This window comes from Scyliorhinus canicula, chromosome 13 (genome assembly GCF_902713615.1).
Source record: "Scyliorhinus canicula chromosome 13, sScyCan1.1, whole genome shotgun sequence".
NCBI classification, from domain to species: domain Eukaryota; kingdom Metazoa; phylum Chordata; class Chondrichthyes; order Carcharhiniformes; family Scyliorhinidae; genus Scyliorhinus; species Scyliorhinus canicula.
In genome coordinates, this window is record NC_052158.1 from 51106018 (window position 1) to 51133732 (window position 27715).

Below are 27715 nucleotides of genomic sequence, written 5' to 3' on the forward strand. Positions count from 1 at the left end.
ATGCACTGGGCCTCTGATAGAACACTCTACCCAAGTCCACTCGCGCGTCCGATTAAGGTAACCCAACCTGACCATTGGAATCTAACGGCCAATTACCTTGGACAACTGTGGGAAGAAATCGTAGCACCCGGATGAAACCAAAGCAGACACGGGGGGAATGTGAAAACTCCACTCAGACAGTCACCTGAGGTCATAATCAAACCTGGGTCCATGATACTGTGAGCTAGCAGTGCTAACCACAGTGGAACCGTCCCACCCAGTGCAAAAGGCTATTGTGCAGCAAGGAATGTGTTGTTGAGGTTACATTCTGTTCAACCATAAACGCTTTGAATGGCAGAAAACGTTTAAGGCGTGTCGTGCACACTCCGACCCGAAATTGTATATTTGTTCTATCTTTCTATCTATCTATGTAGATTATGGTGTTCGGGCGGCAGAATGGCGGGGCAGGCTCGAAGGACCAGATGTCCTACTGCTGCTTCTGGATCTTATGTTCTTATGTATGTTGTCAGTAAAAAAAAACTATAAGGGAATAACAATCATCAGCAATAAGAGTAGGGCCACTGCCAATCTCTCCTCCCCCGGCCTGGCTATTCTCAATTTTTCCGCTCACATTGACCCCTATCACCCTTGTCAATAAAACTCTGTTTAAATATGCCTCGAATATGTGAAATGAACCAGCCTCTACTGTCCGCTGGGGAAGAAAATTAGGGACGGAGATTGACCCTGTGATAGTAGGCGTTACTCCAGCAACCATTGTCATCTGCACTTTTATTGTTAACGTTTTTCTTATTTCGAGGACTTCCTTCAAGGTCAAACATATTTTCAGCATAAATGCTTTCAACCCACCTCAGAATGTGGCATGGCAAGAAAAGCAAGAAATTAAAGTGTAGGTGCTCGAAACGCCCACGCGCATATCCATAAGTCACTGAAGCCTAACAGCTGTAACAAACTCAGAGAGGCATAAAGCATGTTCGATTTTATCGCAAGGTTATTTGACAATACGCGTAGTGATGTCTTGCTTCATTTGTATAGGGACATATTTAGACAGCACCTGGTGTACTGAGTGCAAGTTTGTCACCTTTCGTTCAAAATTATATCATCGTCATATTAGGATTATATGGAAAGTTCAGCAGACGTGTTCAGGGGATGGTGGGGCAGCCCTGTGAAGAGAGTTTGGGAAACTGCGGCTGGATTAATTTGAACATCAAGGAATGCGAAGGGATATCACTGAAGCCTTCAAAATACTGAAAGAAATGGACAGGATCTAATCAGGTAAGGGCTAAGTCTAGAAACAGGTGGGACAATTGCAAAATTAGAAATGCCTGTTGAGAAACAAATGATGAAAAAATTATTTTCAGACTGGGTTGTGTATCTTTGGAATTTTCTTCCCTGAGAACAATGGAAGCTCCATCACTGAGTATGCCTAAACCGGATATTGATAGATTTCTGATTCACAATAAGGTAAATGGTTATGGCGAAAGGTTGTGTAAAATGAATTGAGGTATCCAGTCCACTTTGGGCGTAATTAATGGAGAAGCCGCCTCGACCGGCTGTATGGAGGGCTCCTGTTCCTATGTTGCTCTAGTTGCGGATGACACAAAGGTTGGTGGAATTGCGGACAGCAATGAGGACTGTCAGAGGATACAGCAATATTTAGATCATTTAGAGAATTTGCCGGGAGGTGACAGATGGAGTTTAATCCGGACAAATGTGAAGTAATGCATTTTGAAAGGTTTAATACAGGTGGGGAATATGCAGTGAATGGTAGAACCCTCAAGAGTATTAACATTCAGAGAGATCATGGTGTACAGGCCCACAGATCACTGAACGGGCAACACAGGTGGTGAAGTTAGTCAAGAAGGAATACGGCATGCTTGCCTTCATTGGCCTGTGCATTGAGTATAAAAATTGGCCAGTTATGTTGCACCTGTATAGGATCTTAATTAGACCACACTTTGAGTATAGCATTCAATTCTGGCCACCACACTACCAGAAGGATGTGGAGGCATTAGAGAGGGTGCAGAAGAGATTTTCCAGGATGATGCCTGGGATGGAGGGCATTAGCTATGAGACGTTGAAAAAACATTGTTTGTTCTCACTGGAACGAAGGAGGTTGAGGGGCGACCTGATAATGGTCTACAAAATTATGAGGGACATAGACAGAGTGGATAATCAGGGACTTTTTCCCAGAGTACGGGGGTCAATTACTAGGGGGCATAGGTTGAAGGTGCGAGGGGCAAGGTTTAGAGGAGATGTACGAGGCATATTTTTTTACACAGAGTGTAGCGGGTGCCTGGAACTCGCTGCCGGAGGAGGTCGTGGAAGCAGGGACGATCGTGACATTTAAGGGCATCTTGATAAATACATGAAAAGGATGGGAATAGAGGGACACGGACCCCGGAAGTGTGGAACAGTTTTGTTTCGATGGGCAGCATGGTCGGCGCAGGCTTGGAGGACCGAAGGGCCTGATCCTGTGCTGTACTTTTCTTTGTTCTTTGTTTGTTCTCCTCTGTTTCTATTGAAGCATAGAATCTTAGAATCAACAGGGCAGAAGGTGACCATTAATCCCATCGAGTTTGAACCAGCTCTTCTGTACACACCTCCACACTTTCTCATAACCCAGTAACCCCACCTAAACTAAGAGCATTTAAGCATGTCATATCCACCTAACCTGCACATCTTTGGTCTGTGGGAGGAAACCGGAGCACCCAGAGGAAGCCCACGCAGTCACGGGAAGACTGTGCAGACTTCGCACAGACCCTAATGGAAATAGCCCCAATCTGTATAATCTTTCCTTTTGAAAAAAACAAGTCTAGCTGGCTGCTAAGGGGAGAGCGGCGCTCGAAATCATGGTTACGTATCAGTGAAATTCTTTAATTTGCATTGTTTAAGCAATATAATGAAATTTGTGTCCTTCAGCCAACCAGCACGACCATCAGCCACACGGGATATTGAACTGTTGGAGGATTTTCTGAGATTAGGAGTGACACTGCTAAGAGTAGACTCGGCCTGAGAAAGGGGCGAACCAGTAAAGCTGAAAGAAGAGATTCTCACACGGTGGCATCTTCTTTGGGGGCTTGGGTGAGCAGTCGGGCGTCAATAACTTTGTTATCACAAGCTCCGATGCTTTTTCACTTTTTTTAACTTTGTCAGGGAGAAATATTATCCTATGCAAAGAGAGGGCTCAGTAAAAGTAGATTATTAGGACATTAGAATGGTGCCTCCTGCAGACACTGGAGACGGCATTTGGACATTGTGGTTTACTAATGCCAGATTAGCTGTTGGAATAGATTATTACTCAGATTCAGGACTCCTTTCAAGGGCAGCATGTCGGTAAGGGCGAGACTTCTGTCCTGATAGTTCAATTGAGAAGGGCGGACTAATTTCAACTGTGGATACATGTTCCAGAGGGAGGAGAAGCAGAGCCGAACTCAGATTACAGCAGATAGATGAGGGTGGCGTATAGAGTTCACCTTCATTGGACGGGGCATCGAGTACAAAGATTGGTAAGTCATGCTACACTTGTGCAGAATCATGGAAAGGCCGCACTTGGAATATTACGCACAATTCTGGTCGCCGCACAATCAGAAGGATGTAGACGCTTTGGACAGGGTGCAGAGGAGGTTTGGCAGGATGTTGGCTGGCCTCGAGGGTGTTAGCGATGCGGAGAGGCTGAATAGACTAGGACTGTTTTGATTAGAACGACGGAGGTTGAGGGGTGACCTGATATAGGTCTGCAAGTTTCTGAGTGGCAGTGTCGATCGGCAGACACGTTTTCCAGGTTGGAGGGCTCAGCCATATGTTTAAGTTCCGTGGGGAAATGTTTGGCGGAGATGTGCGAGGCAGGTTTATTTACACAGAGGGTGGTGAGTGCCTCAAACGCATTGCCAAGGAAGGTTGTGGAAGCAGATACATTAACGGCATTCTAAAGACATCTTGAAAAATAGGATGGAAAGGATATAGAGGCATTTGGCACAATGAATGGTTTTAGCAAAGGTTGGTATCATGACCGGTACAGGCTTGGTGGGCCTAAGATCCTGTTGCTGTGCTGCATTGTTCTTTGTTCTTTGTTCGTTGTTGTCTGACTCTCCAGTGTCAATGACGTACACCAATAATGCTCACCTCTGTCCGTAGGCGTCACGGTGAAGGAAGTGTATGTTTCCCCATTACAAATACATATTCTAAGTAATGCTTTGTCTAGTTCCTTTATACACATCGCCCCGAGCCTATCCCATTTAGTCACTGTGATAATAATTCTGTGTTTTCCTCTCAAGAATAGTGCCAATGAGATGAGATCGCTGATTCTGCTGCTGGGTTGCCTGGGTAAGTACATTGCTTTTTTGATACAATTTCCCCCTCTGTAAATTTAGATCGCATTCCAGTTCTTTGAAGATTCCAATTTGAAAAGTGCTGCCAAGTGTCTCAAAGAAGCCCAATCTGAGGAGCGCGAAGATAATTAGAATGTGGACCGTAAAAAAATTATATAATGTAGGAATGTGAGGTGGTGAAAGAGGTGCTGAGATTGACCATGACGTCAAATCATTTGAAATGCAGAATGAAAAATGTATATCTGAGACGCTGATTGCACAGTGAGCAATGTACGTGAGCCAGGACAATGTTAGTGACTGAATGACAGTTAGTTACAGGTAGCAGGATGCTGAATATGGTACGGTTTCTGTAAGCTGGCAGTTGGGATACCAAACACATACGAGCTGGATGGGTTGGGATTGGAAGATGAGGAGAGATTTGGCAAGGCTGGCCATGAGGTAAAAAGTTACATTGGGAAACCAAAATTATGAAAATTGAATTATTCGTTTTGGAATAAGTTATGTGGTTCGCCCAGCAGCTCATCTGCAGCTCCTTGATCGAACAATTTGAGGAATTTGGGAAAAAGGATAGTTCATGGGCGTGAGAGAACAACAAACAATGTGAGAGCAGGCACAGAAGGCATTGCCGATTCTCTCGTTTACAAAGTTTACATAGATATGTATTCATGTTCCCTTCCCATCTCAAGCAGCAAAGCATTCCCAATATTTTCCTGGGTAAATGGATGCCTGGCTGGAGACTGAGACTGAGGTCATTGACGCTTCATAAGGTACAAGCGTCTTTGCAGGTACAATTGTCCGTTACACTAATACTAACATTAAACTTTGTCTGCTCCTTAGTCATGGAGTCCACGCTCACTGACCCCTGTGGAAATTACACGGTGCTGGAGCAGCCATGGAGGAGCACGGATTGCATAGAACAAGGTTGTTCGGGCCAGTGGATGTGCGACACTGACCTTGGAAAAGCATGGTACAGACTGAAAAGGTAATAGAAAGGAGAAATGTCATGTAAATTGGTGGATGAGGGACGAGCACAGTGCACAGCTGAGGAAAAAAAAAAAGGATCAGGTTAGGCCATTTGGCGCCTTTGAGGCTGCAACCCTGTATAATAATCACACGACTGAACATATGGCAACATTAAATCTGAATACCTTTCACTCCCAAATGTCAAAATTATTTTGGATGATGTTCACAATTTTTCGAGACATAGATATGATAGAGAGCAAGGCATATTTCCCCCTAATAGAGGGGAAAATAAGAACAAAGAACAATACAGCACAGGAACAGGCCTTTCGGCCCTCCAAGCCTGCTCCGACCATGGTACCTGCCTAAACTAAAACTGTACGCACTTACGGTGTCCGTATCCTTCCATTCCCATCCTATTCATTTATTTGTCTAGATGCCCCTGAAATGCCGCTATCGTACCTGCTCCCACCACCTCCCCAGGCACCGTGCTCCATATAGTTACCACCTTCTGTTTAAGCAACCTGCCTCGCTCATCTGTTCTAAACTTTTCCCTATGCACTTTAAACCTATGTCCCCTAGTACTTGACTCTCCTACCCGAGGAAAGAGCATCTGACTACCCACTTTGTCCATGCCACTCATAATCTTGTAGACCTCTTTCAGGTTGCCTGCCAACCTGCGCCGTTCAAGTGAGAACAGACCAAGTTTATCTAACGTCTCCTCATAGCCAATGCCCACCATGCCAAGCACTATCTTCGTAAACCGCTTTTGTACCCTCTCCAATGCATCCACATTCTTCTGGTAGTGCGGTGACCAGAATTGTACACAATAACATTAGCATATACACGTAACCATAGAGTCATCGAGTAATTGAGTCAAAGAATCATCTAACACAGAAAGGTTCCTTCGGCTTACTTCATCTGCGCCGGTGAAAAACAAACCACTTAACCATTCAAATCATATTTTCCAGCACTTGGTACATATCCGTGTACACCCTTGGATCACAATCAAACATCTAAATAATGTTTAAATGTTATGAGGGTCTCTGCCTTCACATCCTCCCCGGCGGTGAAAAACAAACTCCCACTACCCTCTGCCCCATACCTTGAATCTATAACCTCTGGACATTGACCCCTCCACCAAGGGGAAAAGTTTGTTTCTGTCAACTCCATCTATGCCTCTCGTAATTGTATACATCTCAGTTATGTCCCGCTCTGCCTTCTCTGCTACATGGAAAATAATTCAAGCCTATCCAATCTCTCCTCATAACTAATTCTCTCCAGCCAAGGCAATATCGTGGTAAATCTCCTCTACACCCATTGCAGTGTTGTCACATCCCTCCAGTATTCTGGATTCCGGAACTGCACAAAATAATCTGGTTGTGCCCTAACCAACTGATTCGACCATCAATTCACGCGACACGTGGTTAGAAGTGAACAGTGGTTTTAATCGCCTTACAACAGAGCCTGCCAGTGACACAAAGAGCTCCAGATGAACTGGAATCTCAGCTTCAACCTTTATACTTCCGGCAAGGGGGAGGAGCCGTGGGTGGAGCCAAAGGTGGAGCTCAGTACAAACTCCCGTACATACCCAGTGCATTTCGCCCTAGTGGCAGGGCAGGGCAACTGTTCGTGTGCCGAGCTTACAGAGACATAGTAATACAGTGTGAATTGCGCTACTGTGATTCACCACATTCACCCCTTGTAAAAAAAATCAAGTCCGGCGGGGGTGGTGGCTTGCAGATTGAGGCTGTTTGGTGGCCGAGGTGTCCGCTGTGATCGGCGGAGCGCCGGGGTTGCAGCCCCTTCTGGTGACTGGATGAGCACCGTCGGTTGGGGTACGATGGCAGATTTCGGGGGCGATTCCGCCCGAGCTTGACACCCGTCTGGTTCGACTGGGGACTGGGCGTGCTGGGAGCTAGCTGGCTCGGGCGCGCGAAAAAATTGTAGCAAACTGGTAGGTTCGGGGGCGTGGTGGGCGAGTTGGGTGGGATGTAGTGTGAGGGGTACCACAGCCGTGGTAGAGGGGGTGTTTGATCCTGCAGGTGCTAGGTCCCGGAGGGATACAGTATCCTGTGACAGCAGTCAGGGAACTCTACAAAGGCGTACTGGGGGTTCGAATGTAGTCGGAGCACTTTCTCTACGAGTGGGTCAGCTTTGTGCACCCTGACATGCTTCCGGAGCAGTACTATGTCCGGTGTCTTCAACCATGCCGGGAGCGAAATCTCTGTGTTAGTGCCCCTGGAAAAAATAAAGAGCCACTCTTGAGGGTTCTGGTTGGTAGCGGTATATAAGGGGGACCTAATAGCGTGGAGCGCGTCGGGGAGGACTTCTTGCCAATGCGATATTGGGAGATTCCTGGACCGGAGGGTCAGTAGGACGGTCTTCCAGACCGTCGCATTCTCCCTCTCCACCTGCCTGTTCCTCCTGGGGTTATAGCTGGTGGTCCTGTTGGAGGTGATGCCCTTGCCGAGCAGGTACTGATGTTTGGTCGGTGATGAGGGTGAACCTTCTACCTGCGAGGTAGTGCCTTCAGTGACGAATAGCCTCCACAATGGCTTGTGCTTCCTTTTCGACTAAGGTGTGTCGAAGTTGTGAAGCGGAGAGGGTTCGGGAGAAAAATGCGACTGGCCTCCCTGCCTGATTTAGTGTGGCTGCAAGAGCCTCCTCTGAGGCATCTCTCTCAACTTGGAAAGGGACGGATTCATCCACCGCCCTCATGGCAGCCTTGGCGATGTCCTCCTTCATGCAGTTGAAGGCCTGGCGAGCCTCAGCTGACAGGGGAAAAAGTGTGGCCTTAAAGAGTGGGCGAGCTTTGTCCGCATATTGAGGGTCCCACTGGGCATAATACGAAAAGAATCCCAAGCACCGTTTGAGGGCCTTGGGACAATATGGGAGAGGGAGTTCTAAGAGGGGGCGGTCCGGGTCTGGACCCAGGACTCCGTTTTCCACGACATAGCCGAGGATGGCTAGTCTGGTCATGCGGAAAACGCATTTCTCCTTGTTGTATGTGTGGTTAAGCTTCTGGGCCATCTGGAGAAATCGGTTGACTTTGGCATCGTGGGCCTGCTGGTCATTGCCACAGATGGTGACGTTATCCAAGTACGGAAACGTGGCCCGCAGCCCGTACTGGTCCACCATTCGGTCCATTGCTCGTTGGAACACCGAAACTCCATTCGTGACACCAAAGGGGACCCGGAGGAAGTGGAAGAGGCGGCCATCGGCCTCAAACGCCGTGAAGTGGCTGTCTTCCGGGAGTATTGGGAGTTGGTGGTATGCAGACTTCAGATCCACCGTGGAAAAAATCCGATACTGGGCGATCTGGTTCACCATGTCTGCAATCCTGAGGAGGGGGTATGCGTCGATAAGCGTAAACCGATTAATAGTCTGACTATAGTCTATGACCATGCGGAATTTTTGCCCGGTCTTGACGACCACCACCTGGGCTCTCCAGGGACTGTTACTGGCCTCTCTGATCCCCTCACGTAAAAGCCTCCGAACCTCGGATCGAATGAACACCCTGTCCTGTAGGCCATACCGCCTGCTGCGAGTGGCTATGGGTTTACAGTCTGGAGTGAGGTTGGCAAAGAGAGGAGGGGGGAGACTCGCAGTGTGGCTAGGTTGCAGATAGTGAATGGGGTAGGTGTCCGCCGAAGCTGAGGGTGAGACTCTTGAGATTGCATTGAAAGTCGAATCCCAATAAGTGTGGGGCACAGAGTTCGGGCAGGACGTAGAGTTGGAATTTAGAATAGCTAGCGCCTTGGATTGTTAGAGTTGTGACGGTGCGCCCTTGGATATGGACAGAGTGGGAACCCGAAGCGAGGGAGATAGTTTGTCGAAGCGAGGAAGATGGCGTCCAAGATGGCGACCCCATGAGTTGCCCGTGGTGGACCGCGTAGTGGGGGTCCGCCAAGATGGCGGCCCCTATGGATCGCGCGTGGCGGGTGGGGGTGGGGTCGGGGCACAGGCCGCAGCGTTCCGGGGCCTGCGGCCCTGTGAGTGTGGAGAGCGATTACTTTGTGCCGCTGGTGTTTTAGGGCAGGGGCCTTCCTTGCCAGGCACACTCTGACATACTGGCCTTTTCGCCCACAGCTGCTGCAGGTCGCGTTGCGGGCCGGGCAGTGCTGCCGCGGGTGCTGGGGCTGGCCACAAAAGTGGCAGGCTGGGGCAGCATGGTGGCTGGGTGGCCGCGCGGTTCAGGACTGGGGGAGTCGCTGGTCAGGTGCCCATGTCGGGTTCGCGCAGTCGGCAGGAAACCAGGTGAGGCTGCTAAATGAGACCTCCATAGTTGTAGCGAGTTCAACAGTACCTTCTAAATTTAGGGGCCCCTTCTCCAGCAGTCGCTGGCGCACGTAATTCGATCTAAGGCCTGCAACAAAAACATCGCGGACAGCAAGTTCTCTATGCTCTGTAGCAGTTACAGCCTGATAATTACAGTCCCAGGATAAGGCTTTTAAGTCTCTGAGGAATTCTTCTAATGATTCTCTTGGGCACTGGCGGCAAGTAGTAAAAACGTGGCGCGTGTAGACCTCATTCATAGGCCTCACATACATTCTATCGAGTAGGGCTAGGGCCTCTGTATATGAGCCAATATAGTTGAGCTGAGTAGATATATGTTGGCACACCCTCACGTGCAGTAGACTGAGTTTCTGCTCCTCCGTCGTTTCTGGGGTGCTTCAGGTAGGCATTAAAACATCGGAGCCAATGCGAAAAGATTTATTTCGCCTCTGCATCCTGCGGGTCGGATTCCAGTCGGTTAGGCTTCAGGGCTGATTTCATGGTCATTCCTTACTGTTTCTTAAGACGATTAAATTGATGAGACCATCAATTCACGCGACACGTGGTTAGAAGTGAACAGTGGTTTTAATGGTCTTACAACAGAGCATGCCTGTGACAAGATGAACTCCAGATGAACTGGCAGGCAGGTTCTCAGCATCAACCTTTATACTTTTGGTTAGGGAGGAGGAGCCGTGGGTGTAGCCAAGGGTGGAGCCCAGTACAAACTCCCGTACACTCCCAGTGCATCTCCCCCTAGTGGCAGAGCAGCGCAACTGCTTTTATGTCGAGCTTACGGAGCCATAGTAATACAGTGTGAATTGCGCTACTGTGATTCACCATACCAACGTTTTATACAGTTCCAGAATAAACTCCCTGCTCTTAAACTCTAACAATATTAGCCTCGGCTAATAAAGGCAAGTGTAGCATATGTCTTCGTAACCACTGTATGCACTTGCTCTGCTACCTTAAGGAACCAGTGTTAATGCACACAGAGTTCCCTCTGACCCTCGGTGCTTCCCAGGGCCCTGCCGTTTATCATGTATGTCCTTGGCTTATTTGTCGCATTACCGCCGACTTATCCAAATTGAATTCCATTTGCCACTTATCAGCTCATCTGACCAGCCTATCTATATCCTCCTGTACTCGAAGGCTATCTTCCTCACTATTTACCACCCCACCGATTTCAGTATCATCCGCAAACTTACTGAGTAACCCTCCCAGATTCATAACTAAATCATTTATATGAGCCACAAGCAGAAAGGGCCTGCAGGACCCCACAGGTCACAAACTTCCATTCAGAAAAACACCCCTAGACCATTACTCACCACTTCCTACCACTTTGCCAATTTTGGATCCAATTTGCCAAATTTCATTGAATCCCATGGGCTCTTAACTTCGCTATCATCTCCGTTGTGGGACCTTATCAAAAGTTTTCCGAAGGTCCAAATAGACTACGCCAAACCCATTTCCCTCATCTACACACCTTGTCACATCTTCGAAAATCTCGATCACGTTGATCAGACATACCCTCCCCTTTACAAACCTACGCTGACTATTCTTCATTAATCGCTCGCTCTCCACATGCAAATTCATTCTCACTGTCAGAATTTCTTTCCATAGTTTGCCCACCACAGAAATGTTACCAAATGTTTTGAAGTGTTTTGGCAGATCCCTTCCTCCCTTCTTGTATTAGTACCACCTTATCAATTCTCCAGTCCTCCAGCACCTCTCATGTGACCACAGGGAAATTGAAAATTATAGCACAAGCCCCTGCTATTTCATCTATGGCTTCATTCAGCAGCCTGGGATACATTTCATCTGGCCCTCAGTTGCCTACCTTAAAGCCTGACAGACCAATTGGAACATCCACTCTGTCTATGATAATCCTTTTAATTTATTACAGTCCTTGTCTCTGATTTCCATCCAAAGATTTTCCCTCTCATAAGTGAACATTGATACAGTATTCGTTTCGAAACACGTCTACATCTTGCAGTTCAAGGCACAAATCCCCACAGTGTCCTTAATTGGTCTGACTCTTTCCCTAATTATCCTTTAACCCTTCGTGTACTTCCAACACAATTTCGGATTTCCCAATATTTTGCCTGGCAGTGTCCTTCCATGTCCCGTTTATGCTCTCCTGATTTCCCTTTTAAGTTCTTTCTAGCAGATTGTATATGCCTCTCTGGTGTCTGTTGTTGCGAGCCCTAGATATCTGACACAAGCCTCCCTTTTTCTCCATCTCTAATTCTGTATATCCCGAGATATTCAGGGTTCACAGGGTCCAACCCTTTTTTTTATTTTGACATATTAGCTCTGCACTCTCCCTATTTCCTTCTTACTGCTCTGTCACAGATATTCCTGTACGTATCAGCTCCCAGTCAACTCTGGTCAAATCATACATAGTCGAATTGAAATCAGTCTTAACCAGAGAAGAACTTTGATCTCCGGCAAATCTTTATCCTGTTCCATAATAATCCTGTATCGAGCAGAGTTAGTATTTATTGTCTGTAAAATGTTTTCCTACTGATGTTACAACCACCTGCCCAGCTCCGAGCTTCGTTACCGAAAATTAAGTCCAGGACTGCCCTCTCTTGTCGGTCCTTCTACATCCTGGCTTCAAACATTTCTCGTCCCTGCATTTTAAAATTTTGCTCCCTCTAAACTTTCGCACTATGGCTTCCTCAGTTAATACTGGGGAAGTTGAAATCCGGCACTAACACTATCCAATAGCCATTAAACGTCTTTGAAATTTGACTAGATACCTGCTCTTCTATTTCTCTCGGACTGTTTAGGGGCTGATAGAACACATCCACCAATGTGATTGTTTCTTTTTGTTTTTAAACTTGTACTCTTATGGCCTCTGTTCAAGAGCGTTCAAATATTTCATCCCACCTTACTGCTTTAACTGATTCCATGATCAAAATTGCGACACTCCCTTCTGTTCTACGTCCTTCCCTATCTCGCCTGAAGATTCTGTATCCTGGAATATTGAGCTGCCATTCCTGTCTCTCTCAACCATGTCTCAATGAGAATAACGGCATCATACCCTGATGTTTAAATTTCTGCCATCAATTAATCTATCTTGTTCATCATACTCCTCGCATTAAAATAAATATAATCCAATCTTGCCAAACTCCCTCGTGACTTAACTGGTCTGGATATTCTATGCATTCCTGACCCACTTGGTGTCTTACCTAATTTTGGCAGTGCATCTATCCCTGTTAAACCTTCTTTCAAGATCCCAGGCCCTGGACATAGATAGGTTGGAGACTTTGGCAGAGAAATGTCAAGTGGAGTTTAATCCGGACAAATGTGAGGAAATGTATTTTGGTAGGTCTAACATAGAGGGCATATATACCGTAAATTGCAACACTCTTAGGAATATAGAACGCAGAGAGATCTGGGCGTGCAGGTCCAGAGATCTTTGAAGCTGGCAACACAAGTGGGCAAGGTAGTCAAGAAAGCATATGGAATGTTTGCCTTCATTGGACATCGAGTATGAAAACTGGCAAGTCATGCTACAATTGTATAGAACCTTTGTAAGGCCGCACTTGGAATATTGCACTCAATACCAGAATGGGTCGCCACACTACCAGAAGGATGTGGAGGCTTCGCAGAGTGTGCAGAGGAGTTTACCAAGATATTGTCTGGTAAGCATGGTGTTAGCTATGTGGAGAGGCTGAATACACTCAGGCTGTTTTCATTAGAAAGTCGGAGGTTGAGGGGTGACCTGATAGTGGTCTACAGGATTATGAGGGGCATGGACAGAGAGGATCGGCAGGTACTCTTGTCCAGAGTGGTGGGGTCAGTCACCAGGGGTCATAGGTTTAACGTCCATGGGGCAAAGTTTAGAGCAGATGTGCGAGTCAGGTCTTTGACGCAGAAGGTGCTGAGTGCCTGGAACGCGTTGCCAGGGGAGGTTGTGGAAGCAGATACATTAATGGCGTTTAAAAGGCACCTTGACAAATACATGGATTGGATGTGTATAGAGGGGTACTGCATAAGGGAATGCTGAGGGTTGTGACAAAGGTTGGTGCCATGACCGGTACAGGCTTTGAGGGCCGAAGGGCCTGTTCCTGTGCTGTTTGTTATTTGTTCTCCTTTTCCTCTTTGTTCGCTTTACCTTTGTTTTTTGTACTATTTACTTACCTCACTTAAACGCTAGCTGTACTTCCCTCTTCCTACATTGTTTACTTATATTACTTTATTATAATTACACCTGCCATACACTTATTTTTGCTGTTTCTCAGTTATTCCGCTCCTTCAAATAAACAGCAAACGAAGAAAACACTGTCTGTACTCACGGCTGTTTCACTGTGACGCTGACGGCGAAATCAATCAGGACAGGAATCCGGTCTTGTTTTTTATGAAACTCGGCTGTCCTCCACTCCTGCCCATACAGAGCTCTATACTCAAACTTGTCAGTTTCACCTTCTCACAGATACACCTAACTACCTGTGTTCATTCAACTCCAAAAGCACTCTCACTCAGCGAAAGCAGGCACTCGCAATTCAGACAAACAGGCACTGTTTAGCCTCTATTTCTATAGGCCTCAAATTACAATGTTCTGGAAATTGGTTTCAACCAATTCGCAGCAGCATAGAACCTACGGCATGGCAACAGGCTCGTTGGCTCGTACTGGCCCACGCCAATCAAAAAGCCCAACGAAGCTCTTCCCATTTGCCTGTATTTGGCCCAACAGGCCAAATACCCAACTGCCTGCAACAGTAGTGGACTCGCCAACACTAAACACATTCAAATGGTCATTGGTGAGTGGCAGCACGGTAGCATTGTGGATTGCACAATCGCTTCACAGGTCCAGGGACCCCAGGTTCGATTCCGGCTTGGGTCATTGTCTGTGTGGAGTCTGCACATCCTCCCCGTGTATGCGTGGGTTTCCTCTGGGTGCTCCGGTTTCCTCCCACAGTCCAAAAATGTGCAGGTTAGGTGGATTGGCCATGATAAATTGCCCTTAGTGTCCAAAATTGCCCTTAGTGTTGGGTGGGGTACTGGATTATGGGGATAGGGTGGAGGTGTTGAGCCGGTCCAAGAGCCGGCGCAAACTCGATGGGCCGAATGGCCTCCTTCTGCACTGTAAATTCTATGATAATCTATGATAACACCTGTCATATAGCATGGCGATCAGAACTGAAAACAATGCTCCAGGTGCGGCCTCAGAAACGCCCTGTACAACTGCAACATAACTGCATAATTGCATAATTAATCAGCTGGAGCTGCAGTTAAGTATGATTCAAGTGTGACTTCGCTGACTCCTGCTACAGGAGTCCAACTAACTTAAAGAGCAGGTTTTAATTAACCGATTAAATAACTATTTTAGCTTCAATTAAACCTGAAAATAATTGTATTTACTACTTACAAATCACCACTTCAACTCACTGTGACCAAGCAACTCCAAAAACACTCTCACTCAGCAAAAGCAGGTACTCCCATTGCAGCGCTCCTGGAGTTGGAAATGCTTGCTGCCGTGTATTGCGGCTGCTGCTGCGCTCTCTCTCCCTCTCTGCTGCTGCTGCTGTTGTTATTTCTGCTGAGTTCGCTGCCTGTTCCCAGTGCTGTTTGCTATTGAGTTGACTGGCAGAAGGATAAGTGAGGGAAGGGAGGACAGAGGAGGGAAGGACAAGAAGAGGGTGAATTCAACATCATGATGGAGTGGAGACCTTTGGATTGCTTCTTTTCTGGATCCCTCCCGGATTGAGAGCTCTCTGGTCCGGTTCTCCCAACCATCAATACCTGCCTTTAGCAAAGACGAAGCCTTCCTCTTCTAACTGTTATGCCTGTTCAGAGCAGGGAGTTGCAGCAGCCCCTCCTGGGACGAAGACGTCGAACATAAGCAGCTGGTTGTCGCAGGGAAGACTTCGAAATACATCGCTGTTGGCGTTCCAGGTTGGAGCACGGGCTGTGATTTGCTGCACCATTGTCAGGCTGAAGCCAGCACCTACAATATATCAGTGTGGACGCTCTAAGGTGTGAGCTTGGACAGTGTTTTCTCTCGGTCCCCTCGCGGTCTGAACATCAGCTTGTGCTCCCGTAGCCTGTTTCCCTCAGCTTCACAGGAGTCTCTCACCTCAGGCACAAATCCATGCACGGTGCCCGCTCTCCTGTGCCACGCTCCTCCTCATCCCGCTGTGTCCTCTGCTCTATTTTCCCTTCATTTCCTCGTTTCTCCAGATACCTTTCATGGGGAAGATTACATTGTTCCACCTCGCTCTACCCCTAACCACCCCTGTCTATTTTCATGAATAACCAACAGGACAAATCCCACCTTTGGGTGGGCGTGGCACATGCACTGATGGCTACTCCACCTAAATCGGTGGCAGGGAAGTCCAGAGTCATCTATGCAGGGATGTTGACCTCTTTGGCCTCCAGTACATGCACGGCTCCGCCACCTTTCTAGTTGCTTGCCTGGAAACCTGGGATTAAGTGTTACTCTCACCGGACTGTGGCCAGCGAGGTATGTGTTCGCTTAATGGCCATGGTCATTAACATATGGCCTCTTCTCATATGGACGGGAATGTTGTGTTGTTCCCGAGGAGGTGATGATGTGGAGATGCCGGCGTTGGACTGGGGTGAGCACAGTAAGAAGTCTTACAACACCAGGTTAAAGTCCAACAGGTTTGTTTCAAACACGAGCTTTCGGAGCACGGCTCCTTCTTCAGGTGAAGAGGAGGTGGTTCACCTTGCCCTTGAAAAAACACTCACCTAGCGGTGGGCACACTTGCAGCAATCGCCGAGAGGGTCATACTCTCCAATGTACCACCTGTGGAACCCCTCCTCCCTCAACGCCAACTACTGGAGGAAGTACGTTCCGAAGTACGCCACTCCCTCTTGGCCAAAAGGATGTCCCCCACAGGCACATCTTTCGGCGCCATACCGTTTATTTCATGTTTTTTTTTAAGTTTCCATAAAGGCATGTATATTTTGGGCTGCAGATGGCGTGCGGTGCCATGACTTCAAGGTGCAAGAAGATGGGGAAAGTGCGAAAGAATTGCACCACCAAAGGCCAATACAGACACTAAGGCTGCCGTGTTTGGTACCGACGCCCCCTCCCGCTCCACTGACATTACCACCACACTTACAAGGGGAGATACTGAGTCTGCGGCTGCCAACCAATCTCGGCTGCCACCATGGAGGAAGGAGGGTGTCCACAAGTTTGCAAGGCCCAGACGAAGGCAGTGCAAGGATGGCCCAAGTTCCCGGCGGCCAAGTGAACTCCGCACCCTGGAACTCCGGCTCAGCAGCCACTAATACACACTCCGCGGACAGTCCTGCTTATCTGGGGCCCATTGCACAACACCATTGGGCACTGGGCCCAGCGGTTGCCCCATTCTGGTTGCTCGCCTGGAAACTGGGGTTAAGAGTTAATCTCACCGGACTGTGAACAGCGAGGTGTGAGTTCGTTCAATGGCCAGGGTCATCAACCTATGGCTATCGTGTTTTTCCTGAGAGGGTGGTTCACCTTGCCCTTGAAAAGGCGCTCAAGGTGAGTGGCATATAACTGGCGGTGTAGCCACTTGCAAACACCATCCAGAGTGTCTAAATCTCCATTGTGCCACCTGCGGAGCCCCTCCTCCCCCACCATCTATTGGAGGAGGTGCGTTTCGAGATGGTGCCGCTACCTCTTGGCCAAAAGGATGCCCCCCCCCCCCCCCCCCCCCCCCCCCCCCCCCCCCACACACACACGCACATCTGCTCCTTCCGGTGCAACGCTTTTGTTTACCAGTTATTAGTGGGAGATTTTGATGTTTCCCATCAATGCCAGACTTTCCGTATATTTTGGTCTGCAGATGGCGTGCGGTGCCATGACTACAAGAAGGTGGGGCAAGTACAAATGTTTTGCCCCACCACCAAGGCCACAACAGACACCAAGGCTGCCGTACATGGTACTGGTGCCACCTCCCGGCCCACTGACATTACCAGCCCACTCACACGAGGGGACACTCCGTCTACGGCTGCCAACCAATCTTCTGTCAGCATGGAGGATGGAGGTGAAGGGTCACAAGAGAGCGAGGCAGAGATAGTCCTCTCCCAATCGGCCTAGAGAACCCCTCACCCTTCAACTCCGGCTCGGGAGCCACTGATACACTCACTCCGCAGAAACGTCTCCTTATCTGGTTCCCATTGGTACCTCACCTTTGGGCACTGGGCCCAGCAGTGTTTCGGCACACATCACAAGGGGGCCGGCGATGCGCGCAGGTCCGAGCCGCCGCATAGATCAACAGTCATGACCCCAGGGGCAGAATATCGAAGGAAGAGGGGCTGGTGCGAGGATGGACATTCCTCAGTGGAGGCGACTGCTGTAATTAGCGCCACCCTTTGGAGGTGGGGAGAAACGCATCATGACACGCCCCCCCCCCCCCCGCATTGCGAAGTTAAAGTCGCCACGACTCCTGCCCCCTCAACATCACACATCAAACAACACCACTGAAAGAAATTGGAAAAGGCGAAGCACATCTAGATAGGAATAATATAATTATAATCATCTAGATAGGAATAATATGATTAGGGATAGTCAGCATCGTTTTGTGAAGGGTAGGTCATGCCTCACAAATCTTATCGAGTTCTTTGAGAAGGTGACTGAACATGTAGACGAGGGTAGAGCAGTTGATGTGGTGTATATGGATTTCAGTAAAGCGTTTGATAAGGTTCCCCACGTTCGGCTATTGCAGAAAATACGGAGGCTGGGGTGATTTAGAGATGTGGATCAGAAATTGGCTGGTTGAAAGAAGACAGAGGGTGGTGGTTGATGGGAAATGCTCAGAATGAAGTTCAGTTACGAGTGGCGTACCACAAGGATCTGTTCTGGGGCCGTTGCTGTTTGTCATTTTTATAAATGACCTAGAGGAGGGCACATAAGGTTGGGTGAGTAAATTTGCAGACGACACTAAAGTCTGTGGAGTTGTAGACAGTGTGGAAGGATGTTGCAGGTTACAGAGGGACATAGATAAGCTGCACAGCTGGGCTGAGAGGTGGCAAATGGAGTTTAATGTAGAGAAGTGTGAGGTGATTCACTTTGGAAAGAATAACAGGAATGCAGAATATTTGGCTAATGGTAAAATTCTTGGTAGCGTGGATGAGCAGAGGGATCTCGGTGTCGAAGGTCATAGATCCCTGAAAGTTGCCACCCAGGTTGATAGGGTTGTGAAGAAGGCCTATGGTGTGTTGGCCTTTATTGGTAGAGGGATTGAGTTCCTGAGCCATGAGGTCATGTTGCAGCTGTACATAACTCTGGTACGGCCGCATTTGGAGTATTGCGTACAGTTCTGGTCGCCTCATTATAGGAAGGACGTGGAAGCTTTGGAACGGTTGCAGAGGAGATTTACCAGGATGTTGCCTGGTATGGAGGGAAAATCTTATGAGGAAAGGCTGATGGACTTGAGGTTGTTTTCGTTAGAGAGAAGAAGGTTAAGAGGTGACTTAATAGAGGCATACAAAATGATCAGAGGGTTAGATAGGGTGGACAGTGAGAGCCTTTTCCCACGGATAGAGGTGGCTAGCACGAGGGGACATAGCCTTAAATTGAGGGGTAATAGATATAGGACAGAGGTCAGAGGTAGGTTTTTTATGCAAAGAGTGGTGAGGCCGTGGAATGCCCTACCTGCAACAGAAGTGAACTCGCCAACATTGAGGGCATTTAAAAGTTTATTGGATAAGCATATGGATGATAATGGCATAGTGTAGGTTAGATGGCCTTTAGTTTTTGACTTCCCATGTCGGTGCAACATCGTGGGCCGAAGGGCCTGTACTGCGCTGTATCGTTCTATGTTCTATGTTCTATCTCTAATTTTGAGCCATCACAGCCCGCCGCATAACAGGACGCATTGTGGCCGGTTGTGAGTGGGAGCCCCGACGGCTCATTCCACCTGGTGCAATTTTCCACCTCTTAGGCGTTCGTTTACACGACGCCACAGGCCTTCGACAGCTCTCTAACTTCAGGATCATTGGGCGTTGGTAGTGTGGAGGCCAACATTCTCTGTTACAATCTCCGATAACGGGTGCTTCCATCTCAGTGCCAGAGCTCTTTCCGGTATTCTTCCTGGATCTGTCCGGTAACCCAGTGCCGCAAGCGGAGCGAAATCTGAGCCTCCAACTCCCTCTGGCCCAGTACATGCACAGAATCCCGCGAGGAGCCCATCTGCCGATGTGGTGGAAGACTCGGCCCCAGATAACGACTGACCGGAGAAGGAAATCTGCGAAATGGTAGGCACGGGTGTTGATTTGAGTCCATATGCAGTGATGTGGTGAACTCCCTTGTTCCCGACACCGAGTTGCCCATCACATCCGGGGGGGAATGCCTGGATTTTATACACACCAACTGCGGTTCCTGAAAAAGATAGCAGTGTGCACTCGACTGATGGTCGAACATGGCACTGCTCGTAAATTCTTCCCGCGCATACATTAGACACTAAGCGGCAGTGTCTTTAACCTTTCCTCAATGGATTCTGAGGGAGTGGATGGGCTCAGGCTTCTCTGGTCCCACTGAGAAGTAAAAAGGTGGCAGTGAAGGTGGCACTTTACTTCTGATATGGACGTTACCATAGCTAAACTCAACATCAATGGCAACAGGGACGTGCTCCGCAAATTCTTGAACATTCCGGTCCTCCGTCACGGAAAGTATGTGGTGGATTCCTGCAAGAAATGCAAACCGCTCCAGGAGACAAAGCCACATGGCTCCTGCAATGGCGAGGAGGGCGCGTTCTACTTGAGTCACCTGACCTCATCTTTAGGCGGGGTGGCTATCTTGTTGTCCTAACAGTTCCAGCCGGAGATCATGGTGGGGGTGTGGAGGTGAGGGGGTCAAAGAGCCACTGAAAGATCGATTGAAAAAATGAAAAAAATGAAAATTGCTTATTGTCACGAGTAGGCTTCAATGAAGTTACTGTGAAAAGCCCCTAGTAGCCACATTCCGGCGCCTGTCCGGGGAGGCTGGTATGGGAATTGAACCGTGCTGCTGGCCTGCTTAGTCTGCTTTCAAAGCCAGCGATTTAGCACAGTATGCTAAACCAGCCCCTGACGGTTGTGCTGCACCTGACGGTCCACGAGGGGGCGGGCGAGGTTCTTCACGTTTTGAATGTATACGCTACCCTGGCTGGACGACAGCAGACGACATTTTTTGAAAAAGTGTTCCCTCATCTTTCCAACATCCCCGTGGGACAGTGCATCATCCTGGCTGGGGATTTGAATTGCACCCTCGGGGAAAGGGCGTCTGGGTACCCATTGTGTCTCTCGTGTGGTGGAGAAGTTGAGGAACATGATCGGGTTATTTGACTTCGTGGATGTCTGTCTTACTATCCACCCTGAAGAGTAAATTTCGTGACCAGGGAGATGCCCCCGGTTGGGCAGCACGGTGGCACAGTGGTTAGCATTGCTGCCTCATGGCACCGAGGTCGCAGTTTCGATCCCGTCTCTAGGTCACTATCTGTGTGGAGTTTGCACATCCTCACCGTGTTTCCGTGGGTTTCACCCCCACAACCCAAAGATGTGCAGGGTAGGTGAATTGGCTACGTTAAAATTGCCCGTTAATTGGAAAAAAGAATTGGCCATTCTAAATTCATAAAAAAGAAATAAGAATGGTGATCTATCTCCCTTTTCAGCATGGAATACAAGGTCTTCGCCAAGGCGATGTTTCCTCCTTGGAACCATGCTCGACCACATGATCCACACTTACACAGTCCCGGGCAAACGATCCACGATAACATCAATCTGCCCCGGGATCTGTTCCACCTTTCCCAGAGATCTGCTCTGCCGAGCGCCTCTCTGTCCCTGGAGCTAGAGAAGCCATTGGACAGGGTGGAGCACAAATATTTATTTGGGATTCTGCAAGCATACGTGATTGGGACACATACCGTCACACATATCTGACATCTGTAGACTGCCACAGAGTGTCCTGTTAAGGTTAGCGGGGACCTGATGGCGCCCCTGCATTTTGGGAGAGTATGGTAGGAATGGCCCTTAACTGGCGAACTCTTTGCCTGGAGTCTTTCCTCCTGCGGTGAAGTTGTGTGGACAGGTTCTGCGCGGGCCGGAATTTGGGGTGCTCCTTTCGGCTTCTGCCGAAGACCTGCTCCTCATGTTGACCAGCGCTGCTGACCTGCGGAGGATGCAATAGTGCCAGACTGTCTACTCGGCTGCGACCTCTGCGAAGATCAATGGACCAATTGTTCCAGACAGTCAGTCGTGGCAGACAGACCACATCCCAGAGGACATCACGCCTTTCACTTGGAGCAGGACCAGCCTTGTATACTTTGGAGTCCATCTTTGCCAGGCTGATGAATGCTGATGGCTAACGGGCAACGCTGGAGGCAAAGATCACAGTTCGCTTGAGACGCTGGGCAGGACTGCTGTACGTTCTCGCATAAACCAGCTGATAGCCTCCATGTTGTGGTACTGGCTGGTCATTTTCATACCTTTCCCTGATTTTGTCACAAACCTCCGAAAAATATTTGTAGAGTCCTTTTGGTACAAGGCGCAGCACTGGTTGGCTGCTGAGGTTCTTAATGCCCCGTTTATGTAGGGCGGCCAGGCGTTGATGTGCCTTTGCATCCTGGAGGTGACATTCTGCCTTCGGACCCTGCACCAAAATCTTTACGTTGAGCCATGGTGTATCATTCTAACCGATCAGCCACTTGCTCACCAAGAATCTGTCTAGCTCACACTGAAAAATATTCAAACAATTTGCCTCCACTATTGGTTCAGGAAGAGAGTTCCATGGATTCGTGACACTCAATAAACAAAAAGGCCTGGTATGTGTCTTAGACCAGGGACTACTCATACTTCAGCAGCAGTGGCCCCAATAGTGTCAAGAACTTTCACAAGATGAAACTTGCTCCTCATTCAACCCCTTATGATCGCTCGCGTTCTTACATATATCAAGAGAAGGAAAGTAGGAGATTAGTCACGGGAACTGCATTAAGACAGCGACATTCAGGGCAGAACGGTGGCGCAGTGGGTTAGCCCTGATGCCTCGTGGCGCCGAGGTCCCAGGTTTAATCCCAGCTCTGGGTCACTGTCCATGTGGATTTTGCACATTCTCCCTGTGTTTGCGTGAGTTTCGCCCCCACAACCCAAAGATGTGCAGGCTAGGTGGATTGGCCACGCTAAATTGCCCCTTAATTGGAAAAACAATGAATTGGGTACTCTAAACTTATTGAAAAAAACAGAAAGCGACATTCAGTGAGAGGATCGAGAGTGAACCTGGTACAAGGAAAGTAAATACAATTAGACTGAGCTGAGAGTAACAGGTGGAGTGGAGAAAATATTCAGGATAGCGAAGGTATATAAATGGAGTATAAATGGACAATGCCCAGCATTGACGGGATTGGAAAACAGTGTCAGGGTGAGTAAGGGATAGACACAGATTACCCATCCTCTCGGATGGATCTGGTCTTTCGAAAGTTGATGAATGACATTATTTCAGTAGCTCACTGCATGATTTCTTTTTCAGTTCTGGTGGATGGAAGATTCCAGAGAATGTTGTGCCAAGGCGTCGCTGCTCCACAGACTACCCAATGTGGTTAAATGGTATTGTCAGTCTCTTGCATACCACATTCACATTGTATGCGCTGTCATATTGTTTATATCGGTGTCAATTTTCAATGTTAATACATCTAATTTCAGGTTCGCATCCCACAGTTGGTGAAGGAGAGGTAACCAAAACAATTTGCATCCACGCAAACACAGAATGTGTCCAACCGCTGGAGATTAATATCAAAAACTGTACCGAATACATCGTTTATGAACTGAAGCCACCACCTCACTGCCAGGCTGCTTATTGCACAGGTAGATTATCGGTACAGCATAATACTGAAATGTGCCTTTCGAATCTACATTATAAACAAGAGCAGAATAACTCTATGGACTGAGGCACAGAAAACGGATGGAAGAATTTGTACAGAAGGATGAATACCCATAGACAGGCGCAGACAATGACACATCTGGGCGGCATTCTCCCCTACCCGGCGTGGCGGAGAGTCCCGGAGTAGGGGAGTGGCGCCAACCACACAGGTCCATTATTAATGTCTCAGCAACTTCTCCTTTGACCCATCACGCTTTCTCCAAATAAAAGGTGTAGCAATGGGTACTGCATGGGACCTAGCTATGCTTGCATTTTTATAGGATAAGTGGAACTTTCCTTGTTTCAGGCCTACCCGGGTCCCCTCACACAATATTTTTACCGGTACATCGATGAATATTTTGGTGCCATTTCATGCTCTCGCCCGGATCTGGAAAAAGTCATCAACTTCGCTTTCAATTTCCACCATTCCATAACATTCACCTGGTCCATCTCAGACTACTTTCCTTACCTTCCATGACCTTTCGGTCTCTATTTCCGGTGATAGACTATCTACTAATATCCATTACAAGTCTACCGATTCCCACAGCTGTCTGGTCAACAGCTCTTCGCACCACACATCCTTTAAGAAGTATATTCCTTTCTCCCAGCTCCTTCGCCTCTATCGCATTTGTTTGATGGTGCCACTATCCAAAGTCGTGCTTCAATAATGTGTTCCTTCTTCCTCAACCATGATTTCCCAACTACAGTCGTCGGCATGGCTCTCAACAGCATGGTGTACATCCTCCGCACCCTCTCAAAACAAGGAGAGAGTCCCCTTCATTCTTAAATGTCATCCCACTATTATGGGCCAAAGTGTATCATGACGTTCACCTGACACTGAACTTTTAATAGAATCGGGTATGGGGAGCACATGGCCCACTCTACAGGTGTGGTACAGCAGAAATGAAAAAGTATTTTTTTCAACCAAAACAATGTTTATTCTGTGAACTCAAGTTAACCTTTCCTTAAGCTGTCCTTTTAACATCCTTAAGCCTTAAAAACAAAGCTTTTAACAGAAGCACATTAGGTGAAAGTCACTACTGAGAGCAGTTATTAGTTTAAAATCACCAACGGATCGATTTACAGTCGTTAGATTACAGAGACAGAGACTCATACACCTGTGACTGCAGCTATCCAGCTCTGAAAAAGAAACTGAAACACACCCTGCAGCAAACAGCCTAAAACGAAAGTAAAAAGCTGACGTCACTGATAAACACACATTTCTTAAAGGTACATTTCTTAAACACCCATGTCTTAAAGGTACTCTCAGATGACACCTCCCCCAAGAAAAAAAATAAACCATCAACTTCAAGATTGTTTCATGTTTCACCTTTTCACGATCCTTTAAGAAATGCACACATTAAATATTTTTTTTGTTTAAAACAAAAACAACATACGCAAACAGGTACAATAATATTGTCCATTTTTGTTCTTCTTCCTCAAACTGGAATCCTTCTCGATTGACAGGCTCTTTGGACAAGAAGGTCTCTGCACGATCCATCCGTTTCTCTACGCCTCGGCATTTCTCTTTAAAGTCAGATACTTTAGTTCAATCTGATCACCGAGTAATTCTTCAACACATGAGTATTGGTTATCTTAGCTTTCAGGCAGTCAAATGCCTGTTGAAAGTATGCTGTCCACTGAAATTTTCGACGGTTCTTCAGCAAGTCCATCAGTGGAGCAACCACACTGCCAAAATTCGGCACAAATTTCCGGCAAACTCTACTCATACCAAAAAATCGCATTATTTCCCTTCATGTCGAAGGTATCAGAAACCCCAATAACTTTGTTTTCACATCCCGTGGGACCATTCGGCCCTGTTTGTTGCATGGCCAAGGAAAGTGACGGGCTTTTCCAAATTCACTTTTGGCTAGGTTTATCACCAAACCCACCTCCTGAAGTCGATCGAATAACTCCATCAGATGTTTTAAATGTTCTTTCCATGTCTGGGTGAAAATTTCCAGATCGTCGATGTATACCGCACAATTGGGTAATCCTGAAATGACTTCGTTAGTTAACCGTTGAAATGTGGCGGGGGGGTTTTTCATGCCAAATAGCATAACTTTGAATTGGTATACCATCTGGTGTCACAAAAGCTGAAATCCCCTTCGCCCTTTCGGATAAAGGTACCTGCCAGTAACCATTAAGTAAATCCAATTTGGAAATAAAAGTTGATTGTCCCACTTTCTCAATGTAATCCACCAAACGTGGGATAGGATCAGAGTCCGTTCTTGTAACTGCATTAACCTTTCTATAGTTCACACACAACTGTTGGGTACCGTCTGGTTTAGGGACTATCACTGTGGGTGAGCTCCATTGGCTGAAATCCAATTCAACAATACCATTTTTAAACATACTCTCAATCTCTTTATTAACCTGTGCCAATATTAAAGGGTTAAGTCTGTATGGATATTGTTTGATTGGAGCAGCCTTTTCTACATCTACATCATGTATAGCCATTTTTGTACTTCCCAATTTATCTCCACAAACTTGCCCAGATGATATCAATACCTCTCTCAGGTCAGTTCTTTTTTTCCTCTGGTAGGGTAACTCCACAATTTATCCCAATTTTTAAGAACATCCGCGTTTTCCAATTTAATTTGAGGTCATCACAGTCATCTGGATTTGGTTCATCACTTTGAATTAGAATCATTAAAGTCTTCTCCTTTTTCTCTCCTTCCCTTTCAAAGTACCTTTTAAGCATCTTCACATGACACACTCGGTGAGTCTTCCTTCTATCTGGTGTTTTTAACCATATAATTCACCACACTGAATTTCCTTTCAATCTAATAAGGTCCACAAAACCTAGCTTTTAAAGTCTCACCTACCACTGGTAACAACACTAAAACTTTATCTCCACTGGCAAAACTATGAACATTGGATTTATTTTCCACGACCAGTTTCATCACATTTTGTGCAACTTTCAAATGTTGTCGAGCCAATTCACCTGCTCTATTTAATTGTTGCCTAAAATTTGACATGTAATCCAATAATGTAAATTCTGATTTCTCACTCACCAATTTTTCCTTCACCAATTTAAGTGGTCCTCTTACCTCATGACCAAAAATTAATTCAAAAGGTCTAAATTTGGTTGAATAATTTGGTGCATCCCTAATTGCAAACAGTACGAATGGAATTCCTTTATCCCAATTCTCTGGATAATCGCGACAATAAGCCCTCAACATTGTCGTTAATGTCTGATGCCACTTTTCTAACGCTCCCTGCAATTCTGGATGGTAGTTGATTTAAATTGTTTTTTTCCGAAGCTAACCATAACTTCTTTGAATAACCTTGAGGTAAAATTTGATCCTTGATCCGATTGCATTTCTGTGGGTAGTCCGTATCTGGTAAAGAATTGAAGTCACTCCTCCACCATCTTTTTTAGCTGTAATATTACGTACTGGAATGGCCTCTGAAAACCTAGTCGACACATACATTATAGTAAAAAGGTGTTGATTCCCACTTTTCATTTTAGGAAGCGGTCCAATGCAATCAATTAATACCCTTGTAAAAGGTTCCTCAAATGCTGGAATGGGTATCACGGGCCCTGGTTTTATCGCTGCTTGAGGTTTCCCTATCACTTGACATGTGTGACATGATTGAAATAATTTAACTACATCTTTATGTAGTCCAGGCCAATAAAAATGTTTCTGTATTTTAGCTTGAGTTTTCCTTATTCCCAAATGACCTCCCACTGATACCTCATCTGCAACTCACAACACCTACTTTCTGTACCCTACCAGCAATACTTCTTGATAAACTTCTGTCCACTTTTCATCCGCCTGCATATGTAATAGTCTCCACTTTCTCATCAAGACCTTACTTTTACGGTAATAACACTCTGGGTATACACTTAGATTCTTCTTCCGTGTATGCATTCTGATACATCGTTATATTTCTCCACCTTTCTTTTGCAACTGCCAATTTTCCAGAACTAAAAGTATCCGCCTCATCCTCCACATGTTCTTGTTCTTTTTCAACCAGCTGATCTAAAGTCATTTCTGACAATTGCACTTCAACTTCATCTTCACTCTTTGCTTTCTCATCTTGTCTTAACCTGTGACTTTGCGACCTTGTTACTACACAATCCGGAAAAATCTGAGGATATTCGTCCTTCAACACTTCAGTTGTATGATTTTCCACTGGCTTATCTACCACAGTAGGCATTAGTCCCACCTGCGATTCAGCTATATAAACTGTATTCCTGGACAAGGTAGCTTCTCTATTACTCCTACTGCCACTTCACCACTCTTCACTGGACTTTCCAACCTTACCTTACATACTGGAGCGCTGCTCT

General features: G+C 47.0%; 1 protein-coding gene across 1 annotated transcript in view; it reads left to right on the top strand.

Annotated features, from left to right (window-relative positions):
* The first annotated feature begins 2981 nt into the window (after positions 1-2981).
* Positions 2982-27715, top strand: part of LOC119976755 (uromodulin-like) — a 71736-nt gene continuing 47002 nt past the window's right edge. Inside the window, exons 1-5 of the mRNA XM_038817494.1 lie at positions 2982-3081; positions 4275-4323; positions 5166-5310; positions 23029-23105; positions 23202-23363. Of these exons, the coding sequence (XP_038673422.1) occupies positions 4290-4323; positions 5166-5310; positions 23029-23105; positions 23202-23363 (418 nt within the window). The 5' untranslated portion in view covers positions 2982-3081; positions 4275-4289. The remainder of the gene's footprint in view (positions 3082-4274; positions 4324-5165; positions 5311-23028; positions 23106-23201; positions 23364-27715) is intronic.